The 19,085-nt window shown below is 34.3% G+C and overlaps 2 protein-coding genes across 3 annotated transcripts; one reads left to right on the top strand and one right to left on the bottom strand.

Moving 5' to 3' along the window:
• Positions 1–606: 606 nt before the first annotated feature.
• LOC132279742 (uncharacterized) lies at positions 607–8,042 on the top strand. Its single transcript, XM_059781778.1, has 5 exons — positions 607–864; positions 1,631–2,061; positions 3,625–3,867; positions 6,072–6,368; positions 7,408–8,042. The coding sequence occupies exons 2-5, from the start codon at positions 1,644–1,646 to the stop codon at positions 7,650–7,652; spliced, it is 1,203 nt and encodes a 400-aa protein (XP_059637761.1). The 5' UTR covers positions 607–864; positions 1,631–1,643; the 3' UTR covers positions 7,653–8,042.
• Positions 8,043–8,465: 423 nt separating this feature from the next.
• LOC132279644 (uncharacterized) lies at positions 8,466–15,949 on the bottom strand. Of its 2 annotated transcripts, none has more exons than XM_059781670.1 (6): positions 15,574–15,949; positions 14,505–14,777; positions 14,251–14,424; positions 14,008–14,114; positions 10,058–10,389; positions 8,466–9,475 (listed from the first exon to the last, which is right to left on the bottom strand). In XM_059781670.1, the coding sequence occupies exons 1-6, from the start codon at positions 15,727–15,729 to the stop codon at positions 8,766–8,768; spliced, it is 1,752 nt and encodes a 583-aa protein (XP_059637653.1). In that variant the 5' UTR covers positions 15,730–15,949; the 3' UTR covers positions 8,466–8,765. The 2 variants fall into 2 exon arrangements, with proteins under 2 accessions (XP_059637653.1, XP_059637654.1); XM_059781671.1 differs by having other exon boundaries at positions 8,466–9,457; positions 15,574–15,948.
• Between the last annotated feature and the right edge of the window lie 3,136 nt (positions 15,950–19,085).

The raw sequence follows: 19,085 nt of genomic DNA, 5'->3' as shown, positions 1-19,085 counted from the left end.
AAAATAATTAATTCAATTTTATTTTGTGTAAATCTATTATAACATATCATATTTACATAAATATATATATACACACACACACACGGTTGGAGATGTTCTTTGGTCCTCATTTATAACATAATCACCACTGATGTGAACCAATAATAAACAAATACGTCATATTTTAATTATCAAATTATAGATGATAATTAAATTATTATTTCTGATTTGGTAAATAAATATCTATTCACCATTTTTTATTTAATAATTAAAGATTACATATCAATTTATTATTAATTTACATTAATTATATTATAAATCATCACTAGTGAAGACCTGAATAAAATCTATATTTAAATTTCGGGTGATTTCTGCGCATAATGTAAACAAACTCAAGTTTACCATTCGTCCAAGACAGTGGACGCGCGTGCGGTTAATTTATACTGATGTTATAATGGTAATGTGTAAAGAAATGTAGTCTAAGGGTCCCTGTAATTTTGAAGAGCTTCAGGGGGTTCCATTTAATTAGGGAAATTACCGAATTGCAAAACAGGACAGCTGTACTGGACCAAAACCAAGGAATAACCGACATAGAACTTGATGGACCCCGCACCCAAACCATTAAAAACCCGGAACCATAGCGCCAAACCGATCTTTCCCTCCCGCCTCCCTCCCTTTCTAAAACCCTCCATCTCTAGGATTCTCTTTCTCACCGACCTAGCTTCCTTCTAAAAGCCCTATTTCGATTTTTTTTTTTTTTTTGGTTCCTGCGCAATTTCGATTGATCACTAGTCATTTAATTGAAGAACCAACTTCGACAAATTGTCAACCTTTCCAAAAAAAAAAAAAAAAGCTTCGACAAATTGTCTCAGATTGGAACTTTCGGTATGTTTTTCTTTTATAATTGTGAATATGTTTTTCAAAGTGTTTAGTTTGGAATTTTTGATGATTCGTTCGTTGGAAATATCTTGTGGGTATGATTCTTTGATGTTAACGTACCATTTAAGGAATTCTATTTTCAGGGGTGAGTTCAATTTTAGTGCATGTTTGTCATATGAGCGTATATATGTTCTTGGTAGACGTGTATGCGCGTGCGTATACACACAAACAGGATATATATATATATATATGTTTGTGTGTGTATATTTATATTGTCATTCTTTTAGGGTTTTTATGTGAATTTGTTTAGTGAAATATTATTGGATTGGATATGTTTCTTGGGTGCTGAAATTAATTGTTTTTGTTACGGTCAGTCTAATTTTAATTCCGTAATTGTAATCACCTTTTGGGTTCTTGATTTCAGGTTCATGGTCTGGGTGTTAAATTTATTTTCAAAATTTATTGTTTTTGTTACGGTCAGTCTAATTTTAATTCAGTAATTGTAACCGCCTTTTGGGTTCTTGATTTTAGGTTCATGGTCTGGGTGTTAAATTTATTTTCTGATTTCATGTACCTTTCGTTTGGAGAAAGTATTTATGCATACACTGTGAAAATTGAGTGAGCGAACTATTTGTTGGTTTGTGGAATAGAATTGTGGCCTTATGTGTATTCGTATTCATAGCCTATATATTTTCTCTAATTTCAGTACTATCCTTCTATTTCCTAGAAAGAAGAAATTCCCTGATTTTTTCCCCTTCTGATGTAAATGCAGACTTAAATATTTCATGGACACCAGTTCTGTGAACCATATTGAAGTTCCCCTTGAAACTGCCTCTGGGGATCCCCAATGTGACGATCCTCAATTGCAGAATGATCCATTGAACCATTTTGGATCAGTGCATTGTTCGAGTGAAAATGCTGACAGTAGGAATGGAGATGCGTACATTAATGAAGATCCTAGTAGTTGTTCTCAAGATTCTGTTATAGCTTCAAAAGCCTTTAATTTGAATAGAAGTGAATTGCCTAAGAAGAATGAGGTCAACTTGTCTAAGATTGAACCTTTGGATGCTTCTGGTCGAAAGTTATCTAATGGACAAAATTCTTCTCAACGGCAGCGTGGTAATAAGATTAACGGCACACCTCCAACTACATCTTCCACGGTTTCTCCTTCAGTTAGGGCTTTAGAAAGCAAAAGACAATCAGGTATGAGGAGTCCAATTTATCTTCTACTTTCAGTGTGTCTTGGTATGAGTAGAATAGAACCCTCTTTCTTAATTACATGTTTGGCTTTGAAAACTAATTCAAATGAAAATAGGAAACCTTGACAAGTAAGGTTGGGAAAAAAAGAAGAAGAAGATCTTATGGTGATGTTTTAGTGTTCCACAGGTGGAACTTTCTGCTAAAAAGTAATAGTAAATGCTCTTAAAGCAACATATTTGGCATTATTCATCTTTAGCTTTTTGAGAGTCTTGCATTTTATTTTTGCAGTGTTTAGCTTAAAGGGAATCTTGCATTTTAACTTTTAAAAAGGTCATTACTTAGTGTTGGTGCCATAAGTGAGGGTGCTGGGTAGCATGCAACCCCAACTTTTAAAATTATTTGATGAAGGTGCTTTCCATATCTTTGAACCTGTAATTTCACACTCAGCATCCCTAGCGTTTACTACTACTCCAATTATAAGAAGTGTATAGGGGTGTTGGTTTGCTTAATTTTTTTGTTCCACGTCACTTACCTATCATAGCTTACTATGTATAGGAGATATAGTTAAAACAGATAAATAGAAAATTGAAAGGGTCATGAAAAAAGTAGCTCATTATTATTATTACTATTAGATGTACAGAGTTTGTACTTAATATAAATAATGTGGAAAACGGATTGTCAAAAATGAAATAAAATTTTTTAATACTAAACACTCCAGTATTCTAGTGGAAATCTTGTGGTTAAAGTAAATTGTCACCATATTAATTTTGAAAGTATAATATAAACCGGCATTGTACAAGTAAACGACATGAGTGCATTATGGGATGGTTGGTTATGTGTTTGAAATACTAACACCTATGGTAGATGATGACAAATTTGTGCTTTGCAAACTTGGGAATACTCAGAATTTGTTAGTGTATCAGGGGAACATGTAATATATTCCAGGAATTATTGAATCATGTAATTGAATCTGGTCAGGTTCAGCTGATGAGAAGCTTGGGTATAATTATGGATTTGTGAGGATGCATGATTATTATCTTGACGATTCTGGGTCTTTTTTAATATCTCAGAAGTTAATTATCTTAATCACATATACTTTTGTGGAGTCCTGATATTTTGTTAGTAACTCACAAGTTTCCATTCCATGTCAAGAAGATACAAAATCAGTGCGAGGCATGTAAATAGACTAGCCCCGATTCCTTATACATGTTACCTCATTATAATGTGTATATGAATGATTGTACTAGTGAACTGTGAACCTTGAAAGGGGACGATATAATTGGTCTTGAGTACGATATTATTTATGTTTCCATTGTTTAACAAAGGCGCAGATTATATTTGAATAGGGAGTTCAATATATTGGTGGCATTCTGATAAAGCATTGTTGATTGATTGATTGCTTTCTGTGGTTATTGTTGAGTAAAATTTTGGCACCCCTGGAAAAGTTTGGTAAACTATTTGGATCTGAACTATGTGGTTGTTACATACCTGTTATTAATCACTTCTTAATTCTTAAATTAATTGTAGTGTTATTGAAATCTTTAGCGCTGCTTGCAAATCAACCAGGTCAAGCTCAGCGGAGTAAGTCAATTCATTTAGGCAACGATCCTCCATCTCATGTTAAGAGGAGGATTCCAGCTCTTAAAGATTCTGCATTATCTATTAAGAGGAGCGGGGCCCAAAAGACTCCAACTGCTCACCAAGTTTGGCAGAAAAAGACCAAGGCCGAACCCTCGGCTTGTCAATCTAAATTATCCTCAAGACATACCGCTCCCACCTACGATATCACTTCGAATGGTGAATCTAAAGGTTTCTAGTTTCTTCTTCTTGTTTGAGTATGTCTAGATATTCAAAATATTTCATAATCCAGCACTATAAAACAGTAATCGAAAATGGCTTCTTTTTTTTTTTTTTATTTATTTTTTTTTATGGCTCATATGCAGGATATTTTTAGCTTTTATCCATATTTATCTTCGCCGAGGAACAATCTTACAAACTCTTTAATGGAACAATAATTGCACCCCCAAAAAATAGTCTCTATCATTGATGAATCTTGTACTGAATATGGGTTATGTTCACTTGAGAAGAGGCTTGGATATGATTTTGTTTTTGTGGGTATTCATGATGTTATCTTGGTGAAACTTGGTTTAATTTGGTTTATCAAAGTAAAGAAGTTGCTGTTATCTATAATCGCATATGGCTATTGCTGGGAATATTATTATAGGAACCTTAAATTACTCCACAGAATATTGCTTTGGAAATATTGTGAGAGTGATTTTTAGTCTATGATAAAATATAATTGGAGTGATTTATGGGATTGATTCTATGAATCCCATTAATGTTTTTTCCATATTTATCGCTTTGTTCTTTCACCTATAAATAGAGGTGCTCATTGTAAACATTCTTAATTATGCTCTGTTCGGTTGGAAAGAAAAAAATTTGATAGAAGGGAGAGAAGAAGGGATGGATGAGACATCCTAGGGAAGAGATTGTGTATTTCCTTCTTTTTGTTCGATTGGATAGAAGAGAAGAGAATAAACTTATAATTTAACCAACAGGTCTGTAGCCTAGCGGTACAAGGCTCAGTGGAGGCAGGCAGTGTGTGTGAGTCCCAACTAGGAAAAAAAAAAAAAAAAAAAAAAAAAACTCATAATTTACCATGTTTGTTAAGAGGAAGGAAAAGAGAAAGTTTTAATTATTTTTACCATTATATCCACTAATATTTATAATATTGTAATTTATAGATGATAATACTGTAATTCAAAACTTGTATAATTTAGGATATTATTTAATTTAAAACTTTTTATAATAGTCCACTTGTCTTCCCTTCATTCTTCCGCCCAAATTTGGGCAGATGAAAATTTGTAAAGGAGGAAGGATGAGTCATCCTTCCTATTTTCCTTTCTTTCCTTGTATCATCTCTACTAAACAAAGGAAGTTTATTTCATCCTTCCTATTTTCTCTCCACACCTCTTCCTTCCTTCCTACTGAACACAGCGTAAGAGTGAATATAATAAAGATGATGTAGCCCTTTGGGCTTTGTGCGTCTATGCTTCATTTTCTATTTCTCTCTTCAATTTTGACATGGTATCAGAGTAGGTTTATCATACCATATACCATACTCATTTCTGATCTATGGATCAACTCGTCTCGGGTCTATGGATCAACTCGTCTCGGATCTTCGGATCACTCGTCTTGGATCTTTGGATCAACTCCTCTCGGATCTTTACAACTCGTTTCGGACTCTCAACAACTTCATACTTAGTTTCAAGTTGGACACTTGAGTTATAATCTCCGTGTACCAACTTGAGAGAGGGTGTTGGAGAATATTATTATAGGAACCTTAAATTACTCCACAGAATATTGCTCTGGACATATAAAATATGATTGGAGTGATTTATGGGATTGATTTTATGAATCCCATTAATGTATTTTCCATATTTATCACTTTGTTCTTTCACCTACAAATAGAGGTGCTCATTGTAAACAATCTTAAGAGAGAATATAATAAAGATGATGTAGCCCTTTGGGCTTTGTGCGTGTATCCTTGTGTGCTTCATTTTCTATATCTCTCTTCAATTTTGACAGCTATCATATAAATCTGATATGTTATCAATATTTTTCTAAACTTGATATGATATCGGGAAGATTAAGAATCATTCTTAGGCACGTAAAATAGACTAGTACTGGTAGATGTCAACTCATTGTATGAGGTATATGACTGATTGTACTAGTGACCTGCAAACCTTGAAAGGGGCGGTATGGTTGGTCTTAGGTAGGGCATTACTTAGTTTTGTTGTTATTTGACAGAATCGAAGGTGAGTGGTGATGTCAATTTATTATTGATTGATAGATTGCTTTCTGTTATAAGTGCTGAACAATTTTGGGTACCCAGGAAAAGACTATCAAGTTATTTGGGTATGAACTATGTGGTTACTACGTATAAATTTACAATAGATCCACCAGTCACTACTAATATCTTTAATTTAACTTTTGATTACTACTGTTTGCAGGTCAACCGGGTAAAGGACAGCAGAGTAAGCCAAATCCGCCATGCAAAGATCCTGTTAAGAGGAGTGGAAACAATAATAATCCAGCTATTAAAGATCCTGTTAAGAGGAGTGGAAACAATAGTAATCCAGCTCTTAAAGATCCTTCAGCATCTATTAAGAGCAGTGGGACCCAAAAGACTTCAGCTACTCAACAAGTATGGCAGGAAAAGACAAAGGCCAAATCTTCGCGTAGACGACGATCTAGAAGATCCTCAAAACATACTGATCCCGTCCACGTCCATCATATCACATGGAATGGTATACCTTTACCTATAATTTTTATTTATTTTTTCTAAATTTTCAAAGTATATCCATAATCCATCACTATGATTCAAATTATAGAAAAAAGCTCATGCTGTGGTTAGAGAGCAGGATTTTTTTATTTTTGCTGTGGATCCATATTTATCTTGGATGCGGAACAGGCTTACAAAATTTGGCTAGTCCTCGTGCCTGGACATTGCCAAACTGTTCAGAAATGGCTTTTTTTTGCAGTTCTTTGTGGCGTACTTGAATTAGTTTTACCACAACTCAGACATATGTGGGTTTGGAAAATCACTCACGCAGTGGGAAAGAATTTACTATTGAACTGAAACATTATCCTGATGTAGGGCAGCTTGTTGGCAGACCCATACAGGCCAACCTCTTGAATAGGAATCTCTCACTCTGGGAAAATGTCTAGGTTGCTCTAGCACATTCCTTCTTAATCCCAAGTGATGCCGAGAACATCCAACAAAAACACTGAAACGAGCATGGTCCTGGAGTTGTGGGCCAAGAATAATTACAGATCAAGAATTACATTGGAGAACAATTTTGAAAACTTGGAATTTTGTGTTCATTACATATTTTTGGAAATTCTATGAACTTGAGGGGAGAAAAAAGGTATCGTTGAGCGGCTGTGAAGCAGTACTTTTTTTTTTTTTTAAGACAAGATAGGATGAGTTGGAAATGTTAAGAGATAATTCGGCAGGTTTGTTGTAGCAGCGAGGTAGATTGATTACTATGTAAATCTTGAATGGTTTGATTTAGAAGTGTTTGGAAGTTTGTCTGCATGGAAACATACTGATGTCCAATGTATATCTGATACGAAAATCTTAAAAAGCTTGTTATCCCAATGAAGTCATGCTATGACATTTTTGACTCCCCAGCTTATTGTTACTCATTAGTTTACAAAAGAAAGTTAACGACAACAGTAAAAATAGAAATCTTGATGCAGCTTAAGATATATGCTTTATTTTTTAATACTGATTTACTATTATTTGAGTACCAATGTTTATCGTCAGTTTGTGCTTGCTTGCAGGTTTGGATGAATTATGTGAACCAGAAGGTCCAGTACCCCTTGGTCTGAACTGTCACATATGTGAAGATGATCTGTCATATGCACCAAGAGACGATGAAGCCGAGTATTATGAAGGATTTGAGCAAAATCTTCCAGAGGTTGCAGTTCTATTATGTGGCCATGCCTTCCATGTCAAATGCTTGCAGTTCCTCACGTCTGATGAAGGATTGAGTGATCCTCAGTGCTACTTGTGTTCCAGTTGCTAGCAATGGAACTCTTTGCCAATTTTTAACCATTGTTGTCCCAAAAATTTTGCTCCTGTAATTAGAGAAATGGAAAAGGAAAAGGAAAAGGAAATTGAAAATTTGAATTGCTACTGCTTGATACAGTAACTTACAATTGTACATGAAAGGGTGATAATATATGCAGCTACTAGTGTGTTCGCAAGTGGTGAATTTGTTAATTTGACTAGACAAATAGCGGAAATTATGCTGCCTTTATTGTTTAAGCCTCAAGTATTTGTAGTTTGACTTCAATAACATTGTCAAAATTAGGCATATTAGTTTGGACCAAAATGTCTTGGCAAATGCTTGTCATTATCGGTTTTTGACATGAAATTATTTGCTTTTGCTTTATATTATTTAAAGAGAATTTGAGTGGAGCTACAACTTTGACTTGAATTTAACTAGTTTTCAAGTTCGTTCCTTGTGCATGATAATAGGAAAATTCAATGCCCTTCCTTGTAAGATGAAACATATGGTCAGCATGAAGCAAAATAGTCCAGGTTTATGCGTGTGAGCAAAAATTACATCACAATCACGAAGGTATTTTGTCTTATTACAAAGTTGTGATTATATCAATCGGTTAGATGGACAATCTATCCTTTTAAAGATGATCCTTTCTTGTTCATGGATCAATCAACCCTTACAAAATGTTATTTGTATGATTGTATCAATCTCTTTGCACCGGCGACCATAACCAGAAAACTTTTGTGTACATTCTGCTCAACGGACATTTGCATCTGCTAGCACAATCTGAAACGATACCAATCCAGACACATTCATATGCAAAGCAAGGTAAGTCTATAAAGTAGAATGGTTCATAGGAAAGAACCTAATTATTAATCATGAGGAGGACTGGTACATTTTATTTACGAAGAGAGACGGTATGTCCTTCATGTGGCATGAAGAAAACAAGCACAGTGGAGCTAAAACACCTAAAAACTCTTATATATGAGACATTTTAGGATTCTTCATCAAACATATTTTTCTGAATCCTAATACTTACGTCCAAGGATCAACTTAATCAGCCAATTACATTCAAAGCATCAAGCTTAGTTCTGACCCACCTTTCTAAAATGCTGAACTAAAAATTTACAATTATGATTGATTCTCGCAAGAGTCTTCTGCAATGTCAAACAAGAACGTTGGCAAGGATGCTATCCGGGGAAGACTAAGCAGTAATTCCCCAAACGAGTCCTTCCTTGACATAGCTGGTGCCAACTTGCAGTCAACAACATCCTTGGAATTCCCTCCAGGAGCACCAGAAACACCTCCAGCCTTGTCATACAGTGAATCAGAAGCGTGGCCAAGTCGTGCATCCTTTCCATCATCAAGACCCTCGGACTGATTTTTGCCATCAACCTGCAAGTTTGGAACTGGGGCAGAGCCCTGCAGGAGGCAGCACAGAGAATTGACCCTCGACATGAGGGATTTCTCATCAAATCCCTCTAACTGACTTTGTTCATCGACTTGTGAGTTTGGGACTGTGGCAGGATCCTGCAGGAGACAGCAGAGAGAATTGACCCTCGACATGAGGGTTTTCTCATCAGAAGATGCTGTAATCTGAGTATCACCGAGCAGGATTTGTGCAATGTTCTCCAGCATGTCCTGGCATCCTAATGATTTGTCAGAGGATGGGTTTCCAGATGTCATTTGTTCTGAAATACAATTTCCAATGTGGTTCACAAGGTCACTCATGGACATAGATGGTCGGAGCCCTGGCACTTTTAACTGTTCCCAATTCCTTGGACCCTTCAAACCATCTCCTTCAGAACTTCCATTCCCTTCAACTGCATGCAAGTCCATCACTAATAAATATTAGAAGGTAATCAGCTACCAGTTGATAATACCGTAGTGTATAGACAGACAATAGTTAAGTGTTTATATGAAATCTATAGACTGACAATATTTAAGTATGTTAATATGAAAGCTATAGACTGACAATATTTAAGTATGTCAATATGAAAGCTAACTGCCACTACAGTATAATTTATTCAGACCTTCAGTCTCCATGTAATCTACAATATCAGATACTAGAGCAGCAAGTATAGAATGATAAATTAACATATACTTGAAGTAAAACTAATCAACTTGATTTTATACAAAAATAACTATTCAGTGTCATGCATACGAGAAGATATACTACTGTACTAATACAATTATTGTACTGCCGAAAAAATTTAAAGCAGCAGCCTCAACTATGCCTAAGAGGCATGATCAAAATTTTCTAGCTGGATCAGACCTCCAACAGTCGAGTACTGTAGTAAATATTATACTACATAACAAAATTTAATTGGGCCATAGAACTTGACGTTCAGGAGTTAAATATATATCAATCAACACATTAAAACAAAAAAAAAAAAACAAGAAGCCTAAATGGATTAATTTACCTGAGCTATGGGACGGAGATTCTAGAGGAAAATGCTCTGGTGCTGTACCAATAGAATTGTGTTCAATCTTCGAGGGAGATGATTGTGCTGCAAAAGGTGATGCTAAATTCTGGAAGCCAGAAATGGGGGTTACTCTGGCAGTCTCCTGTTGATTAGATCCATTGCCTTGGGATTCATCTAGATCCTCAATAACAGCACCTTGTGCTTCAAAATATGGTGAATCCAAGCTAATCTCTGGCTGTCGACTCAAAAAGTTAAGACGCATATCACACTGGATCAGCTTTTCATAGTGTTTGTTTAGCAGGCCCGGCGGGCATTGTAGAAAATGTTGCCTAAAAAACCACAAAAACAGAATTTCACATCACTTCACAAATTCATATAGGTTAAGAACCAGATAGTTTAACGTAAGATATAATTTGTGAACAAATGCATTGAAGAAATGTACATATTATGATATTATTAAGCCATTCACGTATATAAAAGAAGCGTCTCTTTTCAATCAATAACCCAGATAAGCAACCATCAGGAATCCAACATGTCATGGTATATAAAGAAGTAACTTCCTTAAAGGAAAGTGCATGAACCTAAAAAAAAAGGGGTTCCAGTGAAAATTTTTAAATCTAGTAAGAGATTGGAAAAGTCTTAACATTCAATTTTTATTTTTGACCAATAATAGAGCATTTTCCACCAACCAAAGAAGGAGGGCTCTTGCAATGTGGAATCATACTTCATTTCAAAAAATTACAATTTTTGAAGGAAACCTAAGTGCACAACATAGAGAAATGGAATTATTAAGCAGTCAAACTGGTTTTGCAAAGTCATTCTAGTGGCATGAAGTACTCGTGTCAGACAGACCGCACCTAGGCATATATATGAAAAAAGTATCTGACATGTTTCGTCGGCCATACACCTATCAAGCACAAGGTTCGCAATCGTGGACATGGGCATGGACGCGGGTCCACATCAGACATAACATAACAAAACTGGGTGTTGTGATCATAATTTTTTGGGTCAAGTGCATTAAACCCCCCTGAATTTTCTTCTCTCTTTCAAATAACACCCCTAAACTATTAGAAAGACATTTAACCCCCTAAACTATGTAATTTGTTGCAAATGGTTAGTTGTCCATCCAAAATTTAACGCTAAAGGCTGTCACGTGAGGCACATGAATGGCAAAAATTTTAAAATACAAAAATGACCCCAATTACCTTTATATGGATTATATCTATATATCTATATATATATAAAAATATATATACATGTTATATGTCTACAAAATCCCCAATCCCAAGAACTGCAATTACCATCTTGTTTGAATAGAAGCTTCATTCATAGCCATTAGAGGAGAGAGAGACTTTCTAGAGAGAGCTACGGTTTGTGGTTTAAGTTTTAGCTTACTGCCTTCATTGATTTATAGCAACCCTCTCTCTCTCTCTGTATATAGACACACACAGAAAATGAGATGGAAATAAATATATATATATATATAAATATGTATATATATATATAGCAACTGAGAGAGAATGAGATGGAAATAATATATATATATATATATATATATAGCAACAGATAGAATGAGATGGAAAGATGTTAAGGATGAGTTACTTTAAACATATTAGGACTTCAACTTAAACCAAAAACGAAATTCTAACCAAAGACTCGTAGAAATCCTCCCAAATTCAGAGCAAAATGGTAGATAGTATGGATAAGAAGCCTGATTCTCAAAGAGAACTCGCAGAGATTCAGGCAAGCATAGCCGTGAGATTTTGGCAAGCATAGCAGGACGAATTCAGATCGGAGCTCCGCGTCGGAGATTCTCTTAATCTTTTTTCAAATCTTTATTTTTCTGCTTTGATATTTAGATTTCGATCTGAATTCGCCCACCATGACCCCACCATCGCCCGAATCAACAACGGCAGCTTCGGCTCGTGCCCGGCCATCATCGCCGCTCAACAGCTATGGCAGTTTCGATATCTCCGACAACCCTAAGAACTTCTCTGTCGGTGAGCAGAGAGAGAACGAAGAGAGAGAGGAGACCCAAAAACAATAATAAATAAAATAAATAAATGACTAAAGTCAGCAGCCCAATAGGCTGCTGACACGTGGCATAGTGATATAGATAATCCTTTGCCCTTTTTTCTTTTTGGCGTCAGATAATCAATGTTAAGTTTAGGTTGTTATGCTGTCATTGTTTTATTGATTAATGGGATTGCTTTTCCGCATCAGTATATCAAGTTGGAAAACCACACAACAACTTAAGGGCAAAAATGAAATTTAGTTCTTCTGTTAATGGCGGGTTAACAGATTGTCCTTTAGTGCAACATTTTAATAGTTTAAGGGGGTAACTTTTAATTCAAGGGGGTTTCTTGCAATCCGGTGATAGTTTAGGGGTGTTTAATGCACTTAACCCTAATTTTTTTTACCTTGCACATAGCGTTGAAACACAAATTTCTACTGCATAATCTAATAAATATGGGGTTTTAATGAATTTTAATGATTTTCTTTTAATTTTTAAAGATAATTTAATACAAATAGTGATTTATACATGAACTTTAAATTGTCATTGGCAGTAAAGAATTAATAATTTAGACTAGTTACGTATATAAATAAGCAATGATAGACTTAAAGATGAAAATAATGAGGTAAATGAGCAATAATAATAAATTCCACTCAATGTCATTGCTCACACCACTACTACCCACTATCCTCTCCACTTGGGAGAAACATTTTTTACTGAAAATAATACAATACATAACAAAAACCAATAACCCAATGGAACTATATATATATATATATAGGAATACACGATTACAAAACACACGGACAAAAAAAAATATACAAGAAATAAAAAATTAATAAAAAAACAGCAAATTAAGAAAATGACAAAAAAAAATACACATCAAAAATCAAATAAACTTGAACAACCAGGTAGCTCCAAAGAATACTTGTAGAACTTGTGTAAATCTAGCATGTAAGAGAATGATTCATGTTAGATTTAGCCATTTAGGTAAAATAAAACAATAACAAATAAATAAAAACCTTACTGATTGAATCTTGTTTAATGTGAATTAGATTCAAGATCTAAGGCCAGCTATTGTTGACTTTGATGTTTGAGGTTAAAACCTAAGTTCTAGAGAGAGAGTGTGTGCTAGTAAAGTGAGAAAAAAAGGTGAGGAAGTGGTGCAAAATGAGCTGGTTCTTCATTTTTTATCATTCACAGCCGACTCCCCAATTCATCTTGACACGTGCAATTTCATCCCGAGTCACAAGCTAGTCTGAAGTCTCCCCTACTATATAAGCCCGACTCGGCCGAGTTTGCGAACCATGATCAACCATATGTGAAAATTTTCACTATGTATAGTACACAACACTATCATTGTGTTCTTTTTGCTAGATTTTTGCTCAAGTGCCATATTAAACACTCTAAATTACATTAAACCACAATTTCGCCTTAGGAAACAAAAGAAAAATATAAATATTTAACCATGTCCCTTGTTCACGGGTTTGAGGAGTTTATAACCATACCCGACAACATACCCAAGAGCATATAAGATCGGAAGTCAATTCATGAAATATCAAGGACTATATACATCTACCCAGTCTAAATTATCAGTTAGAATCAAAAGCATAGAGATACTAACAAATCATATAACCTAATTATATTACTTTCAAAATCCACATCATATAAGAATAGCCTTGCCGCTTAAAATCGAAGTGATGATTAACATCACAAAAGCAAATGATTTGTTGATAAATTCCAATATTGACATGGAAGTAATCTATGAAGAATGACTAGGTGGGGTAAAATGCAGCTGATTCATCCACATGATCTTGTGTCTGGAATAGTGGCTGGAAAAAGAGAGAAAAAGGACACTGTCCAAGCAAGAAAAGAATAGCTAGTGACATTCACTTTCAAATAAAGTAAGATAAGCTCATTCAATTGTTTTTACCTATGTATGCTAGCCTCTCCATCAGTAAAATCTGAAGTTGCCTGCCACAATGTGTGCTTCCTAGGCTGAGGATTGGTCTCCCTGAAGAAAAGGGGTTGCCTAGCCAGCTGCAACACAGAAGAAATAATCGTGTCTATATAAACAATATTGTACAAAAATAATAAGAATAATAAGCACATATATTCAAGCACAGGTGCACAGACAGGAAATAGAATGCGCAGATCAACATCATAGAAAGATTACCACGGCAATCAAAGTTCCAGGACCATTATCAGGGCAGTTGGCCTTCAGAGCCACGATATCGGACCACTGGATCTCTATTTTACTCTTAAGACCACCATCGAGAATTTCCCACACAAGCTTGTGCTTCGCAAAGTAACACTTCGCCACTAAATCACCTTCATACCTTGACACATACTGCCACCGGATATGGTTTCAGATACTTGCACAAAAAGTTAATATTTCTGAATACAGTAGCCCAAAGTTTATTAAGTTACCTCCCAGCGCCCAATCCTAAGAATCGAAGCAGGAAAGTTTGAGGCCTTCAGCTTGTCTGTAGCAACTGGTGAAGTGGCAACCTTCACATCCTTCTGGCCTTGCAAGGTAAGATTTCCACTTGGTGCAGCGCCAAGAGAAGCATCACCTTGTGAGAGCTTCATTTGTATTAAATCCAACAATGATGGGCTCTTCCTGAGCCGCAAACCCAAAGGACTTGGCTCATTGAGGGGATTGTATTGTGAAGGTGGGACTTGGGTACTACCAGTGCTCCACTGTTGATTAGTACAAAAGGAATGCAAAAAAATACAATTTTAATCACCACCAAATAGAAAAAGAAATAAACAAAAAGCAAAAGCACTTCAAAATTTTCCAATACAACTATAAACTTAAATCTATACTATGAGTATGAAATAATCCAAGCCAGAATTTTATATCCACAATCGCTTATTAAATTTCACAAACTTGCTACAATGGCCTTTTCTTATGTTTCTAAAATCTTACCATGAAAGTCCAATGCAATGCATGTGTGCATATAACCTACAAAACAAACCATCTGAAATACAACCCAATACAACAAAAGAACTACTTTAATAGAATCTAAATTACGCAAGCTTAACACCCAAAAGCTAATTCCACATTAGCTGCCCTCACAAAGCGTTGTAGCATCAACTTCAACTGCAGAATTGCAATAATCTCGTGTATAACATACAGAGAGTCAGCAAATCTTATTAAAAATACATGGACATCATCATAAACCTAAAAACTTCGATATTTAAACAACATAAACTGCTTCTGGAACCGCTAATAATTCATTTGGTTGCCGAGAATACTGGGTGAAAAGCACAGAAAGTTGGATCGATTACTTTTGCGTTCAACTGATTTCAAAATTAAAAAAATAAAAATAAAAAAAGCCTAAAACTAACGCCATAAATTCTCTGCTATTCCTACTTTTTTTTTTTAAAAAAAAAATCTCCATTTCCTCAAATTTCAGCATTGAAAAGTAATTTCCCTTTCTTACATTATTCTCAACTACCAAACAGAAAATCACTTAAAGTAAGAAAACCAAACCTGATTGATAGGTGAAGAGATCTTAGACCGCTTGTTGAGAGGCCCGTGTTCCTCTTCTAGGGTGTCCTCGATCTCTAACTTCACCGGGAACTTCTCGGGAAATGACGCCGACTCTGTTCCCGGTCGAAAATTGCCGGATCTCATCAACTGGACCATCAAGTTCGAATCCCCGACCAAAAGAAGAAAATCGGATCACGAAAATTCAATTTACGGTGGGATCGAAAAATTCGAAGCCCTAGATATCTACTGCTTGATCTTTCCGAAAAGATTTCGACGAAGTTTCCCGAGAAAACCGATCTCCGGAGATTCCTAGAAAATCCTACAAAAGCTTTTTCTATTTCAGGCGGGACATAAACGGAATAAACAGGTGTATCGATATATATACTCGTATATAAATAATATACTATTTGTCGTTAGGGCAACTTGACGGTGTGCAGCTTTGACGGGCAAGGATTTTACCTGTCGCTCAAAATGACTATAATAGCCTTCTTTTCTAGAAGGCGGTGACTCGAAAGTGGTGGTCAGTTTGGAAATTTAAGCAATTGCATAGAGTCGGCTAGCACGTGCAAAGCAGATATGTTTGGTAACTGGATATTGTGGACCCAAGTCTAATAGAAGGACGGTGCTGATGTTTGTGAGGTGACACGTGTCCGTAGATCCGGGAATAGAGAGACATGTTTTTCTCTCGATCTGACACGTAGACTTTTGTATTAGGCAGTTTTACTGCTCTTGGCAATTGATTTACTGCCCTTGATTTTCTAGACGTTCTGCCATATGGAGGGAAGATAGAAGATGGAGCTGCTGATATGAGGAGGAAGAAGAGGAAGGAGTATGTTAGGGGTGCTTTGGTCATAAAAATAGTCAGGAGGTCAAACGGTAGTATAGTCATTTATCACTTCAAAAGTATTATGGCCCCATCAAAAATTGATATTTGGAGTGTAAGTGAAATGTTAAACTACTAATTCAAATATAAGTGAAATTTAAAATCAAAATGTTAATCTAACTGAAAAATGACCTAATCTTAAGGGGTCAGAATGTAATTTACACGCATTTTTTTGCTCACGTCCGGGCTCGAACCCCTCCCCTCCTTTTTGAAGATGGGGAGGTTATACCATTAGGCCAAAAGCCCTTTGATTATTAAGTAACATATTGTCATCGCCAAAACTCATTTTACACTAAATTTTAATATGTAAAATGTTGTAATACTTTAATTATTTAAAATTTTATAATCTCTGTTTATTTGTCAGTTTATTTGACTATTTTATATATTTTAAAAGTAAATTTTTTAATATAAAAATGAGAAAAAAAAAAATAGCAAAATTTACGATTATAGAATTCAAACCATCATGTAACTTTATAACTAATTCAATTATGCCAATATATATCTTCAGTTACAATATTAGCAAAGAAAAGCACATTAGAGAGAGAGAAATCTAGTGTAATTGTTTGTTTTATTTCTTTTCCTTCAATTGACAATTTGTTTACAGCATCTTTAACCGTTATGCGTGTGTGTGTATATATATATTTATTTGTGTAAATTTGACGTGTCATAATAGATTTACAAAAAAAATGTTGATTATTCATTTTTACCTCTAGCGGTTATTTTATACCTTTTATGTAAAAACCTTTTATGTAAAAATATATCCCCCAAATAACAACCAACCAGTGTAATACTTGGACCTCACATAATTTTTACAAACCTACTTAATATAGGGTTGATTAGTTAATAATAAAATAAGAAAGAGCATATGTAGCCGTGTATATTTTATACAAAAGAGTGTTTTAATAGACAGCTGGAGATACTCCTAAGTTACTAAAATATGACACAAAAATGCATAAAAAAATAAAGTGTAATATCTATCTATCTATATCTGTACTATTAAAAGTACAAGGATGTCAAGAATTTCAAATCATCATTAAAAATAAATAAATAATAAAAATAAGTTATCATTTAAAAGTTACCAATTATACTTGGGATTCTTTAACGCCAAAACAAGTTACCAATTAAAATAAAATAGTTAATTATTTAATTAAAAATTAATCTTTACTTTTAGTATAAACTAAACCATTATAACTTTTTAAATAAAATAATATGCCAAATAATAAAATAAGTTACCAATTAAAATAAATCATATTATACTCGGTATTTTTAAATATAACATTATATGTAGAAATGTGTTTCAAAAAATAAATAAAGATTAAAACTTTAAAAAACTTTAAAATCTTTAGAAAAAATAAATAAATAATAAAATAAGTTATCAATTAAAAGTTATAAATAAGTTACCAATTAAAATAAAATAGGTAATTAAAGTTACCAATTATTTTCGGAATTCTTCAAGGCTAAAATAAGTTACCAATTAAAATAAAATAATTTATCAATAATAAAACAAGTTACCAATTAAAATAAAATAGGTAACTTAAAAAACCTTTTAAATAAAATAATATACCAAATAATAAAATAAGTTACCAATTAAAGTAAATCCTATTATACTTGGAATTCTTCCAGGCTAAAACAAGTTACCAATTAAATATAACATTATATGTAGAAATGTGTTTTAAAAAATAAATATAGCTTACAACTTAATAATTTTAGTTATATATAGAAATGATAATACATGTATTATTTTGGTAAAAATTCTTCTACTAATTTTAATTTTAGTATGAAGAAATAGAATTAGAAAATAATACATGTTTGGTAAGAGTTAAGGAAAGTTATGTTTCTTGATAAATAATACTCTGCATTATAAAAAGTTCTTATTTATCACTTTCATGATTTTGTAATTACGAATTATTTGTGCATTTATAATCGGACCACATTATGAATGATATATAATAATTCATAATATAATACATGTAGAATATTCCAAAAGGCTCCCAAAAAACTTAGAAAATAAAAGACTAGGATGGTAATAGAATACGGACAAAACTTGCCTTCTCACTAGTAAGCACTGATGATGTGGTTTAATCACAAATGCACAAATAATTTGTAATTACAAAATAAAGAAAGTGATAAATAAGGATAATAAACACTTGTTTCTGATGTGACCATTAGTTACCTAGAGGTCCCTTAAGCTTTAGATTCCCATCACATCTACTTATTGATGTAAGATTTGATCTTTATTTTTAATAATTCTTGGCACTTTCCAATTTCACTTTCAAGGGAAATTCTTGAATTGTTGTATTGCCAGCTCCATGTAATCCTCCATCAAGCAAGTTCAGTCTCAAACACACCACAGCTCACCTATACCCTCCCTTTCCATGTGTGCCATGGTTCAACTTGCTTTGGCACTCCCCTATGATCCCAAGAATGAAATTTAACCTTTGGTTAGCAGTGCAAGGCAGACTCTTTATTCTTGATAGGAGATCCATGGTTCAACATTAGGATATATGTGTCCTCTGCAATGCCTGCTCTGAATCACACTCACATTTATTTTTCTCATACTCATTCACAGCTCCTATTTGGAGTTTCTTCAAAGCGAAATGCAGAATCTTCATAGCATATCTCACCCGGT

The sequence above is a fragment of the Cornus florida genome, unplaced genomic scaffold (genome assembly GCF_030987335.1).
Source record: "Cornus florida cultivar Cherokee Brave unplaced genomic scaffold, ASM3098733v1 CherokeeBrave_3.0.0_Hap2_Chr10, whole genome shotgun sequence".
Lineage (NCBI taxonomy): Eukaryota > Viridiplantae > Streptophyta > Magnoliopsida > Cornales > Cornaceae > Cornus > Cornus florida.
This window is presented reverse-complemented; position numbering and strand designations above follow the sequence as displayed.

Excerpts from the sequence above, each read along its gene's own strand:
- LOC132279742 (XM_059781778.1), top strand. The coding sequence starts at position 1,644 with ATGGACACCAGTTCTGTGAACCATATTGAAGTTCCCCTTGAAACTGCC. Across the intron at positions 3,868-6,071 it reads TTCGAATGGTGAATCTAAAG|GTCAACCGGGTAAAGGACAG; the intron begins GTTTCTAGTTTC and ends TACTGTTTGCAG. Across the intron at positions 6,369-7,407 it reads CCATCATATCACATGGAATG|GTTTGGATGAATTATGTGAA; the intron begins GTATACCTTTAC and ends GCTTGCTTGCAG.
- LOC132279644 (XM_059781670.1), bottom strand. The coding sequence starts at position 15,729 with ATGGTCCAGTTGATGAGATCCGGCAATTTTCGACCGGGAACAGAGTCG. Across the intron at positions 14,425-14,504 it reads TTAGGATTGGGCGCTGGGAG|TATGTGTCAAGGTATGAAGG; the intron begins GTAACTTAATAA and ends ATCCGGTGGCAG. Across the intron at positions 14,115-14,250 it reads CTGGAACTTTGATTGCCGTG|CTGGCTAGGCAACCCCTTTT; the intron begins GTAATCTTTCTA and ends TCTGTGTTGCAG.